General features: G+C 43.8%; 1 protein-coding gene and 1 long non-coding RNA gene across 2 annotated transcripts in view; one reads left to right on the forward strand and one right to left on the reverse strand.

Annotated features, from left to right (window-relative positions):
- Positions 1–16,168, forward strand: part of PLCE1 (phospholipase C epsilon 1) — a 312,623-nt gene that overhangs the window by 281,587 nt on the left and 14,868 nt on the right. Inside the window, exons 23-27 of the mRNA XM_045878454.3 lie at positions 3,182–3,313; positions 6,013–6,303; positions 10,989–11,152; positions 12,648–12,909; positions 14,993–15,111. Of these exons, the coding sequence (XP_045734410.1) occupies positions 3,182–3,313; positions 6,013–6,303; positions 10,989–11,152; positions 12,648–12,909; positions 14,993–15,111 (968 nt within the window). The remainder of the gene's footprint in view (positions 1–3,181; positions 3,314–6,012; positions 6,304–10,988; positions 11,153–12,647; positions 12,910–14,992; positions 15,112–16,168) is intronic.
- Positions 392–11,002, reverse strand: LOC123846693 (uncharacterized). The gene is made up of 6 exons (XR_010412529.1): positions 10,672–11,002; positions 9,496–9,606; positions 8,741–8,840; positions 7,972–8,387; positions 1,213–1,419; positions 392–810 (listed from the first exon to the last, which is right to left on the reverse strand). It is a non-coding gene; the product is annotated as an uncharacterized LOC123846693 (long non-coding RNA).

The following is a 16,168-nucleotide window of genomic DNA, read 5'->3' on the forward strand; positions in this document are numbered from 1 at the left end:
AGTCCATAAATATATGGAAGTCAGAAAAATTCATCTCCTTAGACTCTGAAAAAGGATCCCCTTGTGCAAAATTTCTGAGGATGGGAAAGCAGCTGGAATCAGGAGATTCATCTGAATGTTGGGAAACGGGGTATACAAACTTGGCCCAGAGAAGGGAGTTGACGTTTCAGCCCTGCACGTGAATGCAGATCCTGGCCTCCAGAGGCCTCTCTTAAGCCCCACTTCTCACACTCTGCCCTGCAAACAGGACAAGGGTATTAGGCTATTAAAAAATTAGGTAATAGTGATCTTTTCACACACATGGAAAAAATCACAGATAGAACTTCTTCAGTTTCAAGCTTTCGCCCCTAAACTGTTTTTAAACTTTTGGCAGCTACTGCTGCTTATCTGGTAGCAAATGCTGTTGAGGAAGATGTGAATTAATAAGTAGCCATCAAAGTTTTCAAAGAAATTTAAGAACTTAGCTATTTAGGTTTCGCTTCACAGATCGTGACTTTGTCACGTTAAGTATGATATGATTATACTTGCCGCTGGGGAAATCGTTCTCATGATGGGATAAAGTCCTCTTCCTGTCAAGGAGCCTCGTGGCCTGCATGTCCTTTATGACTGGAACAAGTGTGAGGACCACTGCATTCACAGATCAGTAATCACTCACATGCTCACATTCTAGTATCACTGCATCTCTTGTTCTTTATAAATTCAGCAGACACCACACCCAAACCATTCCACAGGCTTTGTCTTTTCTTCTCAAGCACGGATTAAAGAGCACAAATTCCCAAAGATATTTGAAGTCACTGTGAAAGAAAGTTTCTGTACCAAGAGAGAATTGTGGGAGAGCCAAAAGGTCACTGGGTCCAGCTTCTGACTTGAGGCACAGGCTAAGGGTTATTTGGCTTATGTTTAAAATTCCAAGAATGCTGTTTTTTAAAAGTGTTTATATAGCATATGTTCTTTATAAGTATACTACATTTAATTTGGGGTTGTTGTTGGTTTTTTTAAGTGACTGAAGTTTCTTACATTTTTCTCTCCCCAAATTTATTTCCTCTCAAAATTAACAAAACCATGCTGCCAGAATCACTGTCCTAATAGCTTCTAAATATTTGTTGTTATTATGCTTTGTCTCAATGCTCATGGGGAAAACACCATAAAATGTTTATTTTGCTACACTATCAACTTTAATTTTGCTACCTTATCAATTTCAATGCATCGCACCTTCACCATTCCGAGTCCCTTCCAAGGAGCCACATGCAAAAAAATCTTCAGAGCAGTGAGGAACCACGAAGATCATGTAGTATGACCTTCCCCAGAAGTAAATTAACTTCCCCAAGATCATGAACCTGCTTCAGCGGCAGAGCTCAACTCCTCAGTGGCCTTGACTGGGACAGTTACATAACTTCTCTGCACTTCCAAATTCCTTATCTGTAAAAAAAAAAAAAGGCATATTATGTCCTAACTTGCAGGGTAGTTGTAAAAATTAGCAATAAAGTATATAATGTGATTAGCAAGCTATCCAGAAAAGAATTGGGGCTCTCTGGGAGTGGTTGTTGTTATTGTCATTGGTAAATGGGCCAACAGGGCAGAAGAAGGCCCTTTGTTGCTCTCTCAGTTACTTCTGTGGGCCTCCCTGGATTCTTTCCCTTTTCTTGATCACCCAGCCCTTGTTTTCTTGCGTCCTCACCCCAAGGGAATGACCAGGCTCTTCACAAAAGGGCCCACATACCCTTTGACGCATGCCAGGATGTGTGCAAAAACCCCAGAGTGAACAGGCCCCTCACTCTAGGCCCTTGGGAGAAAACCTACTATTACATCATTATGCACAGAGCAAAATTCACACAAAATTTTAAGATAAAGCATGAGAACCTCCTAGTCCAAGTGTGTGCGTCTTTGTGGTTACAGATACTTAAAAGGAAAAAAAAAAATTTAGAAGCCCCACAGCTGCTATGAACTGAGCACTTTCTCTGAGCAAGACACTCTACTGAGCATGTATATATACATGATCTCATTCAACCCTAAGCACGACCCTTTTATAGGATGAGGGAGTGATGCAGAGAGGTTAAATTATTTATGTGAGGTCCCACCACTAGGAATAGTGTGTAAACCCCAGTGTCTGTGCTCTTACTAAGCACCGCCTTATCCTGTCTTCTCTGCTGATGTCCTTGAAAGGTGTATTTTTATCTCAAAGAGGACCTCCTGGGGCGCCTGGGTGGCTCAGTCGTTAAGCGTCTGCCTTCGGCTCAGGTCATGATCCCAGGGTCCTGGGATCGAGCCCCACATCGGGCTCCCTGCTCAGCAAGGAGCCTGCTTCTCCCTCTCTCACTCCCCCTGCTTGTGTTCCCGCTCTCGCTGTGTCTCCCTCTGTCAAATAAATAAATAAAATCTTTAAAAAAAAAAAAAAAAAGAGGACCTCCTGCATGCTGCTTCGGCTGAAGGAGTGACTTTCTAGTGGTACCGTTGTACACAGTGGAAGGGCAGCTCTGGCTTCATCAGTGCTTTTAAATGACTCTCCCTGCACTGGAGCCAGGTCTGCATTCATTTCCTCATTCAGCAAAAGTCTGTGAAGTTACCACTGCACACCAGGCACTGTGCCAGGCGGAAGGGCCAGGCAGTGGTCGGACTAGGAGTAAACTCGCAAGAGAAGCCATGAACCATCAGGATCGTCATCACGTCTTTCCCACCAAGCCCTCAGACTAACCCTGTGAGCGAGTTCCTATCCTCACACCCATTTCGTGGATAAGGACACTGAGGAACAGAAAAGGTAGATGTTAAGCCCACCTCCTACTTGCAGGAACTGAACCCAGACAGTGTGACGCTGAAGCTCAGGGTTTGACCCATTATTTTATCGCTCCGAGTTGAGTAATTAGGTTCTGATAATTAAATATTGACTGGGGCGCTTTCTTTTCCTGCAGTTTTTCAAAATCTTTCTGGGGCACAGTCAAGTGGGTGTGTGTGTGATTTTGCGATCATCTTGCGGTTCTTGTCACATTTGCCTCCAGAGAGAGAGAAGCTTTGCTATCATTGCCTGCAATGCTATTATTAACTGCGCTAAAAATGCTAGTAGGTCTTCTGGCCCGGGGCTGCAAGGGAGTAGTAGGACTTCAAAATAAACAGTAACAGGGATGGAAAATGTTGAGTTCCCTTGCTTGTAGTTTTTGGCTTATTTATTTTCATTTTATGGGAACAGGCCTGTCAACTCTAAATGCATCTGGCTCTAGCAGAGGAAAAGAAAGGAAAAGCAGGAAGTCCATTTTTGGCAACAATCCGGGCAGAATGAGCCCTGGGGAGACAGCATCGTTTAACAAAGCATCTGGAAAAAGTAAAGTCACCTTCTTCCAATATTTTGGCCCAGTTCTGCATGCTGGATGATTCCAATACTTGACCATCTAAGCACTTCCCTTGAACTTTTAATTTCTTTTTTCATGTTCATGAATATTTATGTTATCTACGTGTGGTACCAATATCCTTAAAATTACAAATCTACACTTTCAACTTCCTAAGAAGTTTTCACTGAAGACGTCCTGACAGTGTTTGCCTCAAAAGTAAAAATTGCAGACACCTTGGAACATTCTGGTGTTCTTGGAACTCTTCATCCTTATAACTCCAGAAGATGTATCCGTTTTATTTCTGATTACTTTTTATCATAAAAGTAATAAATTCTCATAGTTAAAAACTCAGACATTTCAGAGTATTATTAAAATTCCTTTCCACTCTCTATGTCCCAGTTCTGTTCCCCAGAGGTAACCACTGTTAGGTTTATTGTGTTTTGTTCAAGAAAAATAAGATTCTTTTTAAGATAATCCAAACAGAATATAACAACATACTTGGGTAACTTTTTTTTCTTGAGGTTAAATTTGTATATAACATTATATTAGTTTCAGGTGTACAACATAGTAATTCGATCTTTGTATGCACTACAATAAATCTAGTTAGTTCTCATCCATCACCATATACCTGACCTCCTTCACCCATTTCACCTATCCCACCTCCCTCCCCCTTTGATAACCACCGATCGGTTCTCTGTATCCAGGAGATTTGTTTGGTTTTATGTGTTTGTTTTGTTTTTTATATTTCATATATGAGTGAAATGATATGGTATTTGTCTTTTTCTGACTTATTTCACTTAACATTACACCCTCACAATCCATCCGTGTTGTTACAAATGGCAGGATCTCCTGCATTTTTATGGCTAAGTAGTATTCCACTGTGTGTATATATACCATGTCTTCCTTATCCATTCATCCTTCACTGGATACTTAGGTTGTTTCCATATCTTGGCTGTTGTGAATAATGTTGCAGTGAACATTGGGATGCATGTATCTTTTTAGAATTGGTGTTTTTATTTTCTTTTGATAAATATCCAGAAGTGGTATAGCTGGATCATATAGTAGTTCTATCTTTAATTTTTTGAGGAAATTCCATACTGTTTTCTGCAGTGGCTGCACCAGTTTGTATTCCCACCAACAGTGTTTGAAATTTCCCTTTTCTCCACATCCTCTCCCACACTTGTTATTTCTTGTCTTTTTGATAATAGCCATTCTAACAGGTGATATCTTGTTGTGGTTTTGGTTTGCATTTCCCTGGTGATTATTGATGTTCTTCTTCTCGTGTGCCTGTTGGCCATCTGTATGTCTTCTTTGGGAAAAGGTCTGCTTAAATCCTCTGCTCATTTTTTAATCAAATAGTTTTTTTGTTCCTGAGCTATTTGAGTTCTTTATACACTTTGGATATTAACCCCTTATTGGATATATGATTTGCAAATATTTTCTCCCATTCAGTAGATTGCCTTTTCTTTTTATTGATGATTTCCTTTATTATGCAGAAGCATTCCAGTCTGCTGTAGTCCCACTTGTTTATTTCTCCTTTTGTTACCTTTAATTTTGGAGTCAGATCCAAAAATTCAACACCAAGACTAATGTCGGGAAGCTTATTGCCTTTGTTTTCTTCTAAGAGTTGTGTGGTTTCAGGTCTTACATGCAAGTCTTTAAACAATTTCAAGTTAATTTTTTGTGTATGGTGTAAGATAATGGTCTAGTTTCATTCTTTTGCATGTGGATATCCCGCTTTCCCAACACCCTTTATTGATGAGATGATCCTTTCCCTGTTGTGTATCCTTGGCTCCACTGTCACAAATTAATTGACCATATATATGTGGGTTTATTTCTGGGCTCTCTATTCTGTTTCATTGATCTATGTGTCTGTTTTTATGCCAGTACCATATTGTTTTGATTACTATAACTTTTTAGTATAGTTTAAAATCAGGGAGACTTGTGGTTAAGCATCTGACTTCAGCTCAGGTCATGATCTCAGGGTCCTGGGATCAAGTCCTGCTTAGGGCTCCATGCTCAGCAGGGAGTTTGCGAGTTTGCTTCTCCCTCTCCCTCTGCCCCTGCCCCTCTCATGCTCTCTCTCTCTCTCTCAAATAAATAAATAAATAAATAAATAAATTCTTTTTAAAAGTTAAAAAAAAAAATCAGGGAGACTTGTATAAATTTATACTTGCTATAACTTTCTTCCTAGCTTTCTATACATATCTACCTTATTCTCATTAATGCCCCTGTGGCATTCCATTGTGTGGGTAGACTTATTTATTTAACTGCTTCCTCGCTGGTAGGACATTTAGGTTGCTTCCTGGGTGGTGGTGGTGGTGGTTTTGGAGTTTTTGCTTTTGGGGTTTTGTTTTGTTTTGTTATTTTAAAGAGAAAAAAACAATGCTAGAGTGAACACCCTTGGGCATGTGTGGTTGTGTATTTGTGTAAATTTATTCATAGAATAGATGAGATGTGGAGGCAGAGGACTTTCGGGCTTTTGATTTAAATTAGTGTTGTTACACTCATCTTAAAACACACTAGCCATCATTTTGTTTCAAGGTAGTGGACTAACTCACAAGGAACAGGCAAGATGTATTCTGATGTGTTACATGTTATGATTGCCTACTGGGATGTTGTTCAGGTTTATCTTTCTAAAATATTTAAAGTTTTCTGCACTAATCTGAGGCTAATCTTTTGGGGGGTTTAGGTTCCTGTGAAGGAATGCGACAGGCCTGGGAGGAATCTTCTTCCCCCCTCAACCCAACCACATCCCTCAGCGCTATCATTAGGACTCCCAAATGTTACCATATCTCATCGCTGAATGAAAATGCCGCCAAACGTCTGTGTCGCAGGTATTCTCAGAAACTGATCCAGCACACCGCCTGTCAGCTGCTGAGGACTTACCCGGCTGCCACCCGCATCGACTCCTCCAATCCCAACCCCCTCATGTTCTGGCTCCATGGGATACAGTTCGTGGCGCTCAACTACCAGACAGATGGTAATGGGCCTGCTTCACCCAGAAGGGTGCCTCCCCGCTGCTCCCCTCTGCGTCTTATATTTCAGCAAATGTAGTGCAACAAACGAGGTTGTTGAAGGGGGCCAGATTCCACACGGGGCACACCATATGTGACGGGTAAAGTACAGAGGACTGAATTTGATATGGAATTGTGCCCTGGATGTTTCGGTTAAGGCAATAGATAAGAACCATGAAGGGGCCCCTAATTGTCTCCTGTTCCCTGTCCCCTTTTTAAAGCATTTTTTAAACATACAACTGCACTTGATAGGGCTGTGTCCAGTTTGTTTTTAAAGATCTTTGGGGTAGAGATTTCCTAATACCCCTTAGTAAGTTCTCTTGCTAAGCTCTTGTTCTTGCCGTCAAAAAGTAGTGTTGCTCCGAACACTTGGCACACTAAAAACATTTTAGCTTCTTGTCTTCCCTTTGAGATTGAGCTAGAGAATGGTTGTTGCTCTGGAAGGGGCTAACACACAAAAAAAACAAGTACGTGACCTACATGAACAGAGAGAGTAGTGCGTGTGTTTCTCCACTGTGGATGAGACTCTAACAGGGGAACTGAGGAGACCTAAAACTCCAGGTAAGAGCTATGGTTTACGGCAGGCTCACCGGGCAACAGGCACTGTGCTGAATTCTTGACCCCTCTCCCTATTATCTCATTTAATCTACAAGGTAGATACCTTTATGATCCCCATTTCTCAGATGAGCAAACCAAGGCACAGAGTGGTTAATTTGCTGCACGTTATAGAACGACTTATAATAATAGTTTCAAGGACCCTGTGAGTTTAGAGGATAAAGTGTTTTGTTTCCACTTGATTATGGGAGTTGGGGGGGGAGGAGGGAGTTACAGAACATGAAGAAAGAATAAAAGAGAAGTGTTTCCTAGAAGCTCATTCAAAAACCAGAGTCTTTCCTTTGAACAGTGGAGCGGCCTCCCCATGCCTCTCACGTGAACTGAATCAGATCCTCGCTAACCATGCTGACCCATCAGCACAGCCCTGTCTCCAGCCAAGGTCAAACCACAGTATTGGTCCTGGGACCACCTGGCAGCCTGGCACTGGCACCAACACGGTCCATTCGTGGCTGACCTCACAGACGTATGGTCACAGATATCAGTCCTATTTTTTGCCCTTTAATATTTGTTTCTTTCAATTGATATTAAATAAGTCAACGCAAGTGAAGTACCATACTTAACATAGTGCTTGGCACATAGAAAGCATTCCACAAACATTAACTATCGTCAGTGTTTTTTGATAAGTTATGAAAACAGTATGATTTGGACTCACAAGTGGAAATAGTAATGAAATATTTTCAAAGTTGTAAAAATTTCTTTTCAATCTGTCCCAAGTGGCTTGTGGGTTCACATCTCTGGCCCCGTACTTAGCCCTGTGTCCACTGGTCCCCTTGGTTATTATGATACTGAAATATTTTAAGTAAACTGAAATAACTAGAAAAAATCTTTTTCTCAAGGAAATGGAAATGCGTTTGGTTTTGGATGTGTCCTTTCTCCTGAAGTGCCCAGTCTGCTGCAGACATACCGGCTCCACCAATGGCAGGGGGAGCCCCAGCTGAAGGGGACACAGGAACGGCCCCTCCTTGAGCCACGCTGCAGTCTGAAACACACGCTGAGGCTGACGCGTGGCCTCCACTCACCCGGGAAGGCTTCTCCTCTGTCCCAAGTCAAGCCAGAGGGCATGTTGGAGCTTCCCCACTCAGAGGAGGCAGATGGCAGTGTTGTGCAGTTCATCCTCAAGTTTCTCTGCAAAACCTTCCAACTCCCAGGAGGGAGTACCGCCATATATCCTCTCTTGATTCCAATATGGCAAGCAATGATAAACTTCTCCCCACACTGGACAGAGCACAAGCTACATGCAGTCTCCGTGTGTTCATCTGTAAAAATAGTCTTCATTTCTCCAAACTGGGGGTAGAGCCAGAGCAAGACCTTGCACACAATAGGTGCTCAATAAATGCATGCTGCACTGAGCTGAAACAGATTGTCTCTATCAGCCCCACTGCAGTCTGAACCTGTGGTTCGTGAGTTTTGGTCCAGATCTCTTCTAGGTACTTCTCTGTGAATGCAAGTCCAAATTAAGAGTCAACATTGGAATAATTATTTTTTAATTTTTGAAAAGAATTTCTAGGTTAGGGAGTGCTTGATTTTCCATGAAATGTCCCAACCAAATAACCAGACCCCCCTCCCGGTGTCCCTCTAGTCTCCAGATATGTTCTATGGATCATCTACCTTACCACTTCCTGAATTTCAGGGAACCCTGATGCCCCAAAGGGGTGTCCATAGACTAAGGCTGATCTCTTCCCAGGATCTCTAATGGCTCCATCAACTCCTGGAAGGTCTGCAGTTATCTAGAACCAGGAGTATCCCACGTCTCCTAAGTAAAACCAGCTCTTGAGTTGGGAAACTCACCTGAGCTTGGCATGCAGACAGACCCTGGCTGTTGCTGGCAACAGTCCTGCAAAGCTCTTTCCATCCGGGGCAGAACAATTTTTGCCTCATGTCTTAGGACCTACAAGTATATATAGACCTTCAGCCCTAATCTGAAGACAAGCTTCTGTTAATATTTATTATGCTTTCTTGAATGATTGTCACACTCTTTATGATGACTTTCCCAGCCCCCAAATATAGGGATAAGTATTATGAGAATGGTGTCTACTTAATGTGGAGTTTTTAAAAGAACGAAAGACTTTAAAGGTGATGCTATGCTTGATACGCCATCACATGCATCAACTGAGAGGGATGATGGTGTTACACAGATTCCTACATGCTCTGTCCAATTGGTTGGAACCAGGATTTTAAAACTATAGCCCTAGATGAAGTTCTGGGACCAGCCGTAGGACCGTAGGACGACTGGACTCGAGGTCCCACTTTTATTCCAACTGAGCAGCTCCACGTGGATCTGTTTTACATGGTGGATCACCAAATGAAAGTTAAGAAAAAGTGCTTTCAGATTTTGGAATGCTACAATGATGACACATTGCTAAGCATTCAGACTTCAAACCCAAATGGGTGTTGACATCATAGTCCTACTTAATGGCTACTGTTTATCGAGCACCTTCTATGTGCCACATTCCGGGGGAGGGACTTTCACACATCACCTCATTTGTCTTTATGATACCCCTGTGAGCTTCAGCAGTTCAGACTCGGTAGTTAATATACATTACCTGGTTCAGTAGTTAAGCTGGGTCAGGCTGTCTGGGTGTGAATGCCAACATCCACCACTCATTAGCCACGTGCCTTGAGTTTGTTCATTTCTTGTGCCTTGATGTCCTTATCTATAAAAATGAAAATATTAACAGGACCTACCCCATGGGTTATGGAGGCACTGATGCATACACTGCTTGGCATTGGGGGCTGGTGCCCGGGAAGGGCGCAGTGAGTGGGAGTTGCTAAAACTTCATTAGGAACGTTTCTCCATTTCATGTTTACCAGCGGCGTGGGCTAGTTTGCTTCCCTCTGTAGCCTCGATGAATCAGTCACATGGGGACCAGATGGGCCTGAGAGGTGGGGTCTAGTGTGCTAATTTTGTAGATAAGGAGGCCGAGTCCCCTGGAGCTCTCACGTGTCTAAGACATCTTCCCCCCCCCTCAAATTCTGGCACATGGCCGCAGCCAACTCCACGTACATGGAGAAATGTGACACACAAGATGAGTGAAGGCCAACTTCTCCTTGCTCCATGGTGCTGACCACACTCTTCCTTGATGTTGGTCCATGTAGCAAAGTTCACTCTGCCCATGGGAGGAATCTATCTAAGGGAACATTTGTCAGATGTTTCTCGTAAACTATTTGCTCATTTGGGCCACTTTTATACAGACTTGCGCCATTGGATGATCATTTGAGTGTGGAAGAGTCCAAAAATAGTGCAGGGGTCCAATCATTCATCAGAGAATGGTGCCAAATAAAATTTGGCCCCCAAATACTGGAAGCTGTTGTGAGAGTTCCAGGCATTGAGGATTGAGGGGATTGTGGACATGATGTGAATCACATGTGATGATTTTGTTTTCATATGGAATTACAATTATTTAACAAAGAGGTAGAAGTATTATGATTTATGGGTTGAAATTGAGATTTCAAAGACAAGGTGTGTTTTTCTGGCTCTTCTCCTAGCCTTTTTTTTTTTTCATTTAAAACAAATGTTTCTTTTTTTTTTTTTTAACATAATGTATTATTTGTTTCAGAGGTACAGGTCTGTGATTCATCAGTCTTACACAATTCACAGCACTCACCATAGCACATACCCTCTTGTATTCCTAAGATTTCATCTTCTATTTGAAAAAGCCACAATTGCTCATACAACTGTCTGCAATGGTTGGTGCATGGGGATACGAAAATGCCATTACCCTTTCTAAAATTCAGTATAAAATGAGGTATTTCCAGGATTTTTCCGGATGGATATTGTGAATTTTTATTTGCAAGAGTTTTTAAGTAGCAGAACGTGGGATGGAGCGTGAGCTCTGCGAAGGCAGATTCCTCGTCTTGTCACCAGCTGTGTCTCAGGTGCAGTAGGCACTCAGTCTATGCCGTGAATGCATGGTCATCTCTTCTTCATGCTTCAGCTTGGGGAAAATGGATCCAAAGTTCTTTTGAGCTTAAAAGTAAATGTGTAAGATGACACGTGAGCCACCAAGTAACAAGCAATATTGACTTTATTTTGCAGATCTCCCCTTGCATTTAAATGCTGCCATGTTTGAGGCCAACGGTGGCTGTGGTTATGTTCTGAAACCCCCAGTTCTGTGGGACAAGAACTGTCCCATGTATCAGAAGTTTTCGCCCTTGGAAAGAGACCTGGACAACATGGAGCCTGCCGTCTATTCCTTAACTGTAAGCATGGCCTCTGTTTTCAGATTATAGTAGGATCTGTAAGCCTTCCTGAATATGAACTGGTCTTGAATTCAAGGTATTACAAAGGTCTCATGTCACAGTCTTGTTCATGCAGATTTAGTTCCCAAAGGCATGTCTTTACCTCTCAGAAAGCAGTGGCTATGGTTTAGGTACGCTGTCACCAGGCCCTGTATCTGCCAGAGCCCAGTCAGTGGATTTATGAGGTCCCTGCTTCAGCTGTGTATTGATGATGGTAATTCTGTCCTCCAGCCCCCGAGCATTATAACTGTGAGTGGATCCCATAAACATTGAGCTCCTGGTTAGAGCAGATCATCTTAAACTCTGACAAGTTCTTAAAAGATCAGACAGGCCTCAATATACAAATCAATTAAATATCTTTTCTCTTTGCAGCTTAACCTATATCATTCCCGGGCCTCTACTTATTCCGTTTATTACCTAATTAACTGATCAGAACTTCACAGGCTGCCTCTAACAGCTGAGCCCCAGTAGCTCATCACCCAGATTTATTCCCTGTTCTTTCACTCCCACTTAGTTGATAGAGGGAAAAAAACCACTGGATGGTGATAGAAAAGGCAGAGAGGGACGAAGTTATCTCTTCTCTCCAAGTTCACATCCTGTTTGTCTGGCTGCAAAGGAAGACTGCCGGACAGCCTGGGCTCACAACACCTCAGAGGCGGGGGGATCCCATCAATGTGTCCCCCCCCAAACTGCTTTCTTCTGGGCCCAAGACAAGGGCAGCCACCCCTTTCCGTCTGACCATTTCAGCTGGACTCACGTAGAGTTCCATCTACTTACAGAAGGCTGTGGATTGATTTTTAACATTCCCTGAGACTTGCGCCAAAACCCACTCTTCAAGAAAAAGATTTGGGGGGGCACCTGGGTGGCTCAGTCGTCAAGCGTCTGCCTTCGGCTCAGGTCATGATCCCAGTGTCCTGGGATCGAGCCCCGCATCGGACTCCCTGCTCGGTGGGAAGCCTGCTCTCCCTCTCCCACTCCCCCTGCTTGTGTTCCCTCTCTTGCTGCGTCTCTCTCTGTCAAATAAATAAAATCTTTAAAAAAAAAAAAAAAAGAAAAGAAAAAGATTTGGGGTATATCAAATATATCCACCGAAAACCTTTTGAACAGAATGTTAGGAACCAATGCTCGGTTACATTGCCTACAGTCCCCTCTTCTCTTGCCTTCTTGAGAAACTTAATCATCTTCATTGCTTGGTTTTTGAAAGGAGTTGAACATTTTCACAGTTGAAGGGTTACAATCAGGTGAATGCTGTTGACAAAATAGGCTTTCACATGATTCCAGTCGTGTGATGACCTGCTTACAATCACTTCTCTTTTTTTTTTAGCAACTTTGTTAACCATTTACCGCGTTCATTCCAGAGTGTTCTCTGTCCCTCTTGGTGGAGGGAAGCAGTGAGGTAGAGATTGCTCTGTTTCTTTTGCATCTTCGGTGATTTAGATCCTTTTCTCCCCCTCAGATTGTCTCTGGTCAAAACGTGTGTCCGAGCAGTGGCACGGGGAGCCCGTGTATCGAAGTCGACGTGCTGGGCATGCCCCTAGACAGCTGCCACTTCCGCACAAAGCCCATCCACCGGAACACTCTGAACCCCATGTGGAATGAACAGTTTCTCTTCCGGGTTCACTTTGAAGACCTCATATTTCTTCGTTTTGCAGTTGTGGAAAACAACAGCTCAGCCGTAACTGCTCAGAGAATCATCCCACTCAAGGCTTTAAAACGAGGTAGAATAAAATTGTCAAAATGCTGATCATTATTGTAGCTAAGTGATGGATTCCCCGGAGTTCATGATGCTCTTCCTTCGACTCGTGTGGGTTTAAAATTTCCATAGCACGAAGTTAAAATAAGAGGCACAAAGAAATAATACAGATTTGAACATTGTTGACGAACATCTCAAAAGAGAATTTTCTTTTACATTATCCTAAAATCGGAGGTGTTGACAACATCCCCTAAGAGTGCGGCCTCTGCTTCTGCTTGTGTGGGGAGGCATGTTTGTGCTCCCGCACGCACCTTCCCAGGAGCACCCACCGCACCCTGGCGGGTTTAGAGCACGGACTGACGTTAGGAGAGGAGCCCCAGGGGCACCTGGTAGCTCAGTCGGTAGAGCAGGGGACTCTTGTTCTGGGGGTCCTGAGTTCAAGCCCTACGTTGGGTCTAGAGCTTACTTTAAAAAAATTTAAAAATTAAAAAAAAAAAGGCTGAGAGGAGGCGGGCTGAGGCATGCTCGTGGCATCAGCAGGCCGTGGTGGGAGTAGGCCCCAGCCACGCCCAGGGTCAGGAGCTGGACTGGGTGTGGGGGGCAGAGCAGGGGCAGATGGAGAATGCTAAGCCAAGGCCGGAGCTGTTGGCCTGAGGTGGTTCAGCCTAGCTGCGCTCTCCTGCAGCTTCTGCTTGCGGCCCCCGTTGGCCTAGCTGTGTCTGCTCCTCAAACTTTGATGTGTATCAGAGTTTCCTGGGACTCTTGGTAATAAAATGCGGATTCTGACTCAGTAGGTCTGGGGTGGGGCGTGAGATTCTGCATTGCTAACAAGCTCCCAGGGATGCTGAACTGCAGGTCTGCTCTGAGTACCAAGGTTCTAGTACTTCTTCCCACAACCACAAACTGCCACAAGCATGTGATGGGCTTCTACAGTTTGTTCTTTCCCTGTTTTTCTTCCCCACCATGCAGGCAGCCCATGGTCACTGCCTTAGTCAGCTCAGGCCGCTATAACAGAACACCACAGACTGGGAGCTTAGATAGCAGACATGTCTTTCCTCACAGTTCTGCAGATCAGCATGTTGGCGGGATTGGTTTCTCCCAAGGCCTCTCTCCCTGGCTTGCAGACGACCACCTTCTTGCTGTGTCCTCATATGGTTGTCCCCCCGTCTGTGTGCATGGCTCCAGGTGTCTCTCTCGGTCTTTGTGCTAATCTCTTCTTATAAGGACACCAATTATACTGGTTTAGGGCTCACCCTAATGACCCATTTTAACTTCCTTAAAGGCCCTAACCCTCTTTAAAAGCCCTACCTCCAGATAATAGTCACATTCTCAGATCCTAGGAGTTAGAGCTTCAACATAAGAATTTGGGGAGGACACAATTCAGTTCATAAGAGTTATTACAGAAATATGAGAAAGTACAGAGAAGCAAAAACAATTCTTTTTAACCATCCATTTCCCATCCAAAACCATCACTTTTGGTGTATTTCTTTTGCAGGCTTTGTTTTTCTGCCCATGTATTTACATACTATACGTAATATGCATACATATACATATTACATAATGTATATTTTTAACAAATAGGCTTCCTACTAATCTTAGTCCTTTGCACCTTACTGGTTTTCACTTCCTGATGTACGTAGGGAGCAACTTCTCATGTTGATAGCCATGCATCTTCATCACCACTTTTACTGGCTGCTTGTTACTCCATTTTATACAGACATTCACACCATAACTTACTTAGCCAACCCTCTATTGTAGGAATATTATCACTAAAACTGTTCTAAGAGGGAATATTTGTAAAACAGTGACTGTAGATGACTTGATACAGAGATGGTCAAGTTTTCCTAGTATATTTTGTTTGAGTTTAGGATTTCCGGTTTGAGTCTATGTTAGAAACAGTACCTAGACAAGTTGGTTGCCACTGGGTGATCCAGAACTGTCCCCAGGGGCAGCAGTCTGCCGATGAAAAGGCATCTCCTGGCTGCCACTCCCCACCAGTCGCAAGGCCTGATTTCCCCCGACCGTTGACTGCCCTCCCTGGGGTGTCTTCTGTGCAGAGCTCTGGGGTGCGTGGCTAACAGGTTTCTCCCAATTCTGCATTATTCCAGGATATCGGCATCTTCAGCTACGAAACCTCCACAATGAAGTCTTGGAAATCTCTAGTTTATTCATAAACAGCAGAAGGATGGAAGAAAATTCCTCCAGCAGTGCCGTGCCAGCCTCTTTGGTAATGAAGTTCTGTTTCACTGAGCACGTTTGCAAGCATTGCTACGCTGGGGGTAGGCTTTCTTGTGGCACAGGATCCTGGCCCATCAGAGTTATTAATTAGGTAGCAGTGGGAGTGATAGTCACAATAATGTCTGGCCCTTGACACTTTCTAAGCACTTTACATCTGTCCCGACTCAGTTAATCCTCTCAATAACTTCGTGAAATCGCTATTGATCCCCACTCCATAGAAGAGGAAGGTCAGAGCTAAGTTAAGTATACCTGAGGTCGCACAGCGATAAATCCAAGTTATTCTAGTGACAAAGCCCATGTTCTTCATGAGTACATGATAGTGCCTGCCGGGGGGGTGAACCCAAAATAACGACGTGGGGAAAGGACTAAGCAAGGCAAGCGTGGGGAGATGCAGAATCGGCCCTCTTGGAAATGAGACAGGAACACCACAGAAAGGGCCACCATTGCAGAGTCTCTGTTTTAACAAGCTCCCCATGTAAGTTCCATGCCCACTGAAGTTCGAGAACCACGGGACCAGCACTCACCCCAGTAATGCAGAGTTGTTTACTTAAGTAGCACTGCTTTAATTAACCGGTTGATTCCATTATCTTGCCCTTTAAAGCTGAATCTTAAAGGGTGCCCATTGATTACCTCTTTATATGCTTAATCGTCTGATACAATGGTGGTTGCATCAATCTTATCCTTCAACATAGTGCTAACAGCCCGTGGAAAGGCGCCGTGTATGCTCACAAATGGCGCTGGTTGGGCACTGCCATGGCCGCCTGTAAATCCCCCAGCTTTCTTCTCTGCTCCTCTCCCCCTCACCTCGTCAGTGTCTTCTCTCTCTGTCCTGACTTCATTTCCTTAGGTTCTCCTCCCTTTCCCTTTAGTGTGTAGCCAGGGTCGAGAACAGCACCTTGGTCAAGGTGGAGGGAGGCATTGCCCGTACGTGTGCAGAGGACTGGGTAGCAGGGGCAGGGCTGCCTGGTACCTAAGGGCAAGAATCAGATGCTTTCACAAGGTGAGGCAGGCTTAGGGCGGGATTCAGGGTCGGTTGCCCTCGATAC

The sequence above is a fragment of the Mirounga angustirostris genome, unplaced genomic scaffold (genome assembly GCF_029215605.1).
Source record: "Mirounga angustirostris isolate CCGP_5_RB_7025 unplaced genomic scaffold, mMirAng1.0.hap1 SCAF_6, whole genome shotgun sequence".
Taxonomy (NCBI): Eukaryota; Metazoa; Chordata; class Mammalia; order Carnivora; family Phocidae; genus Mirounga; species Mirounga angustirostris.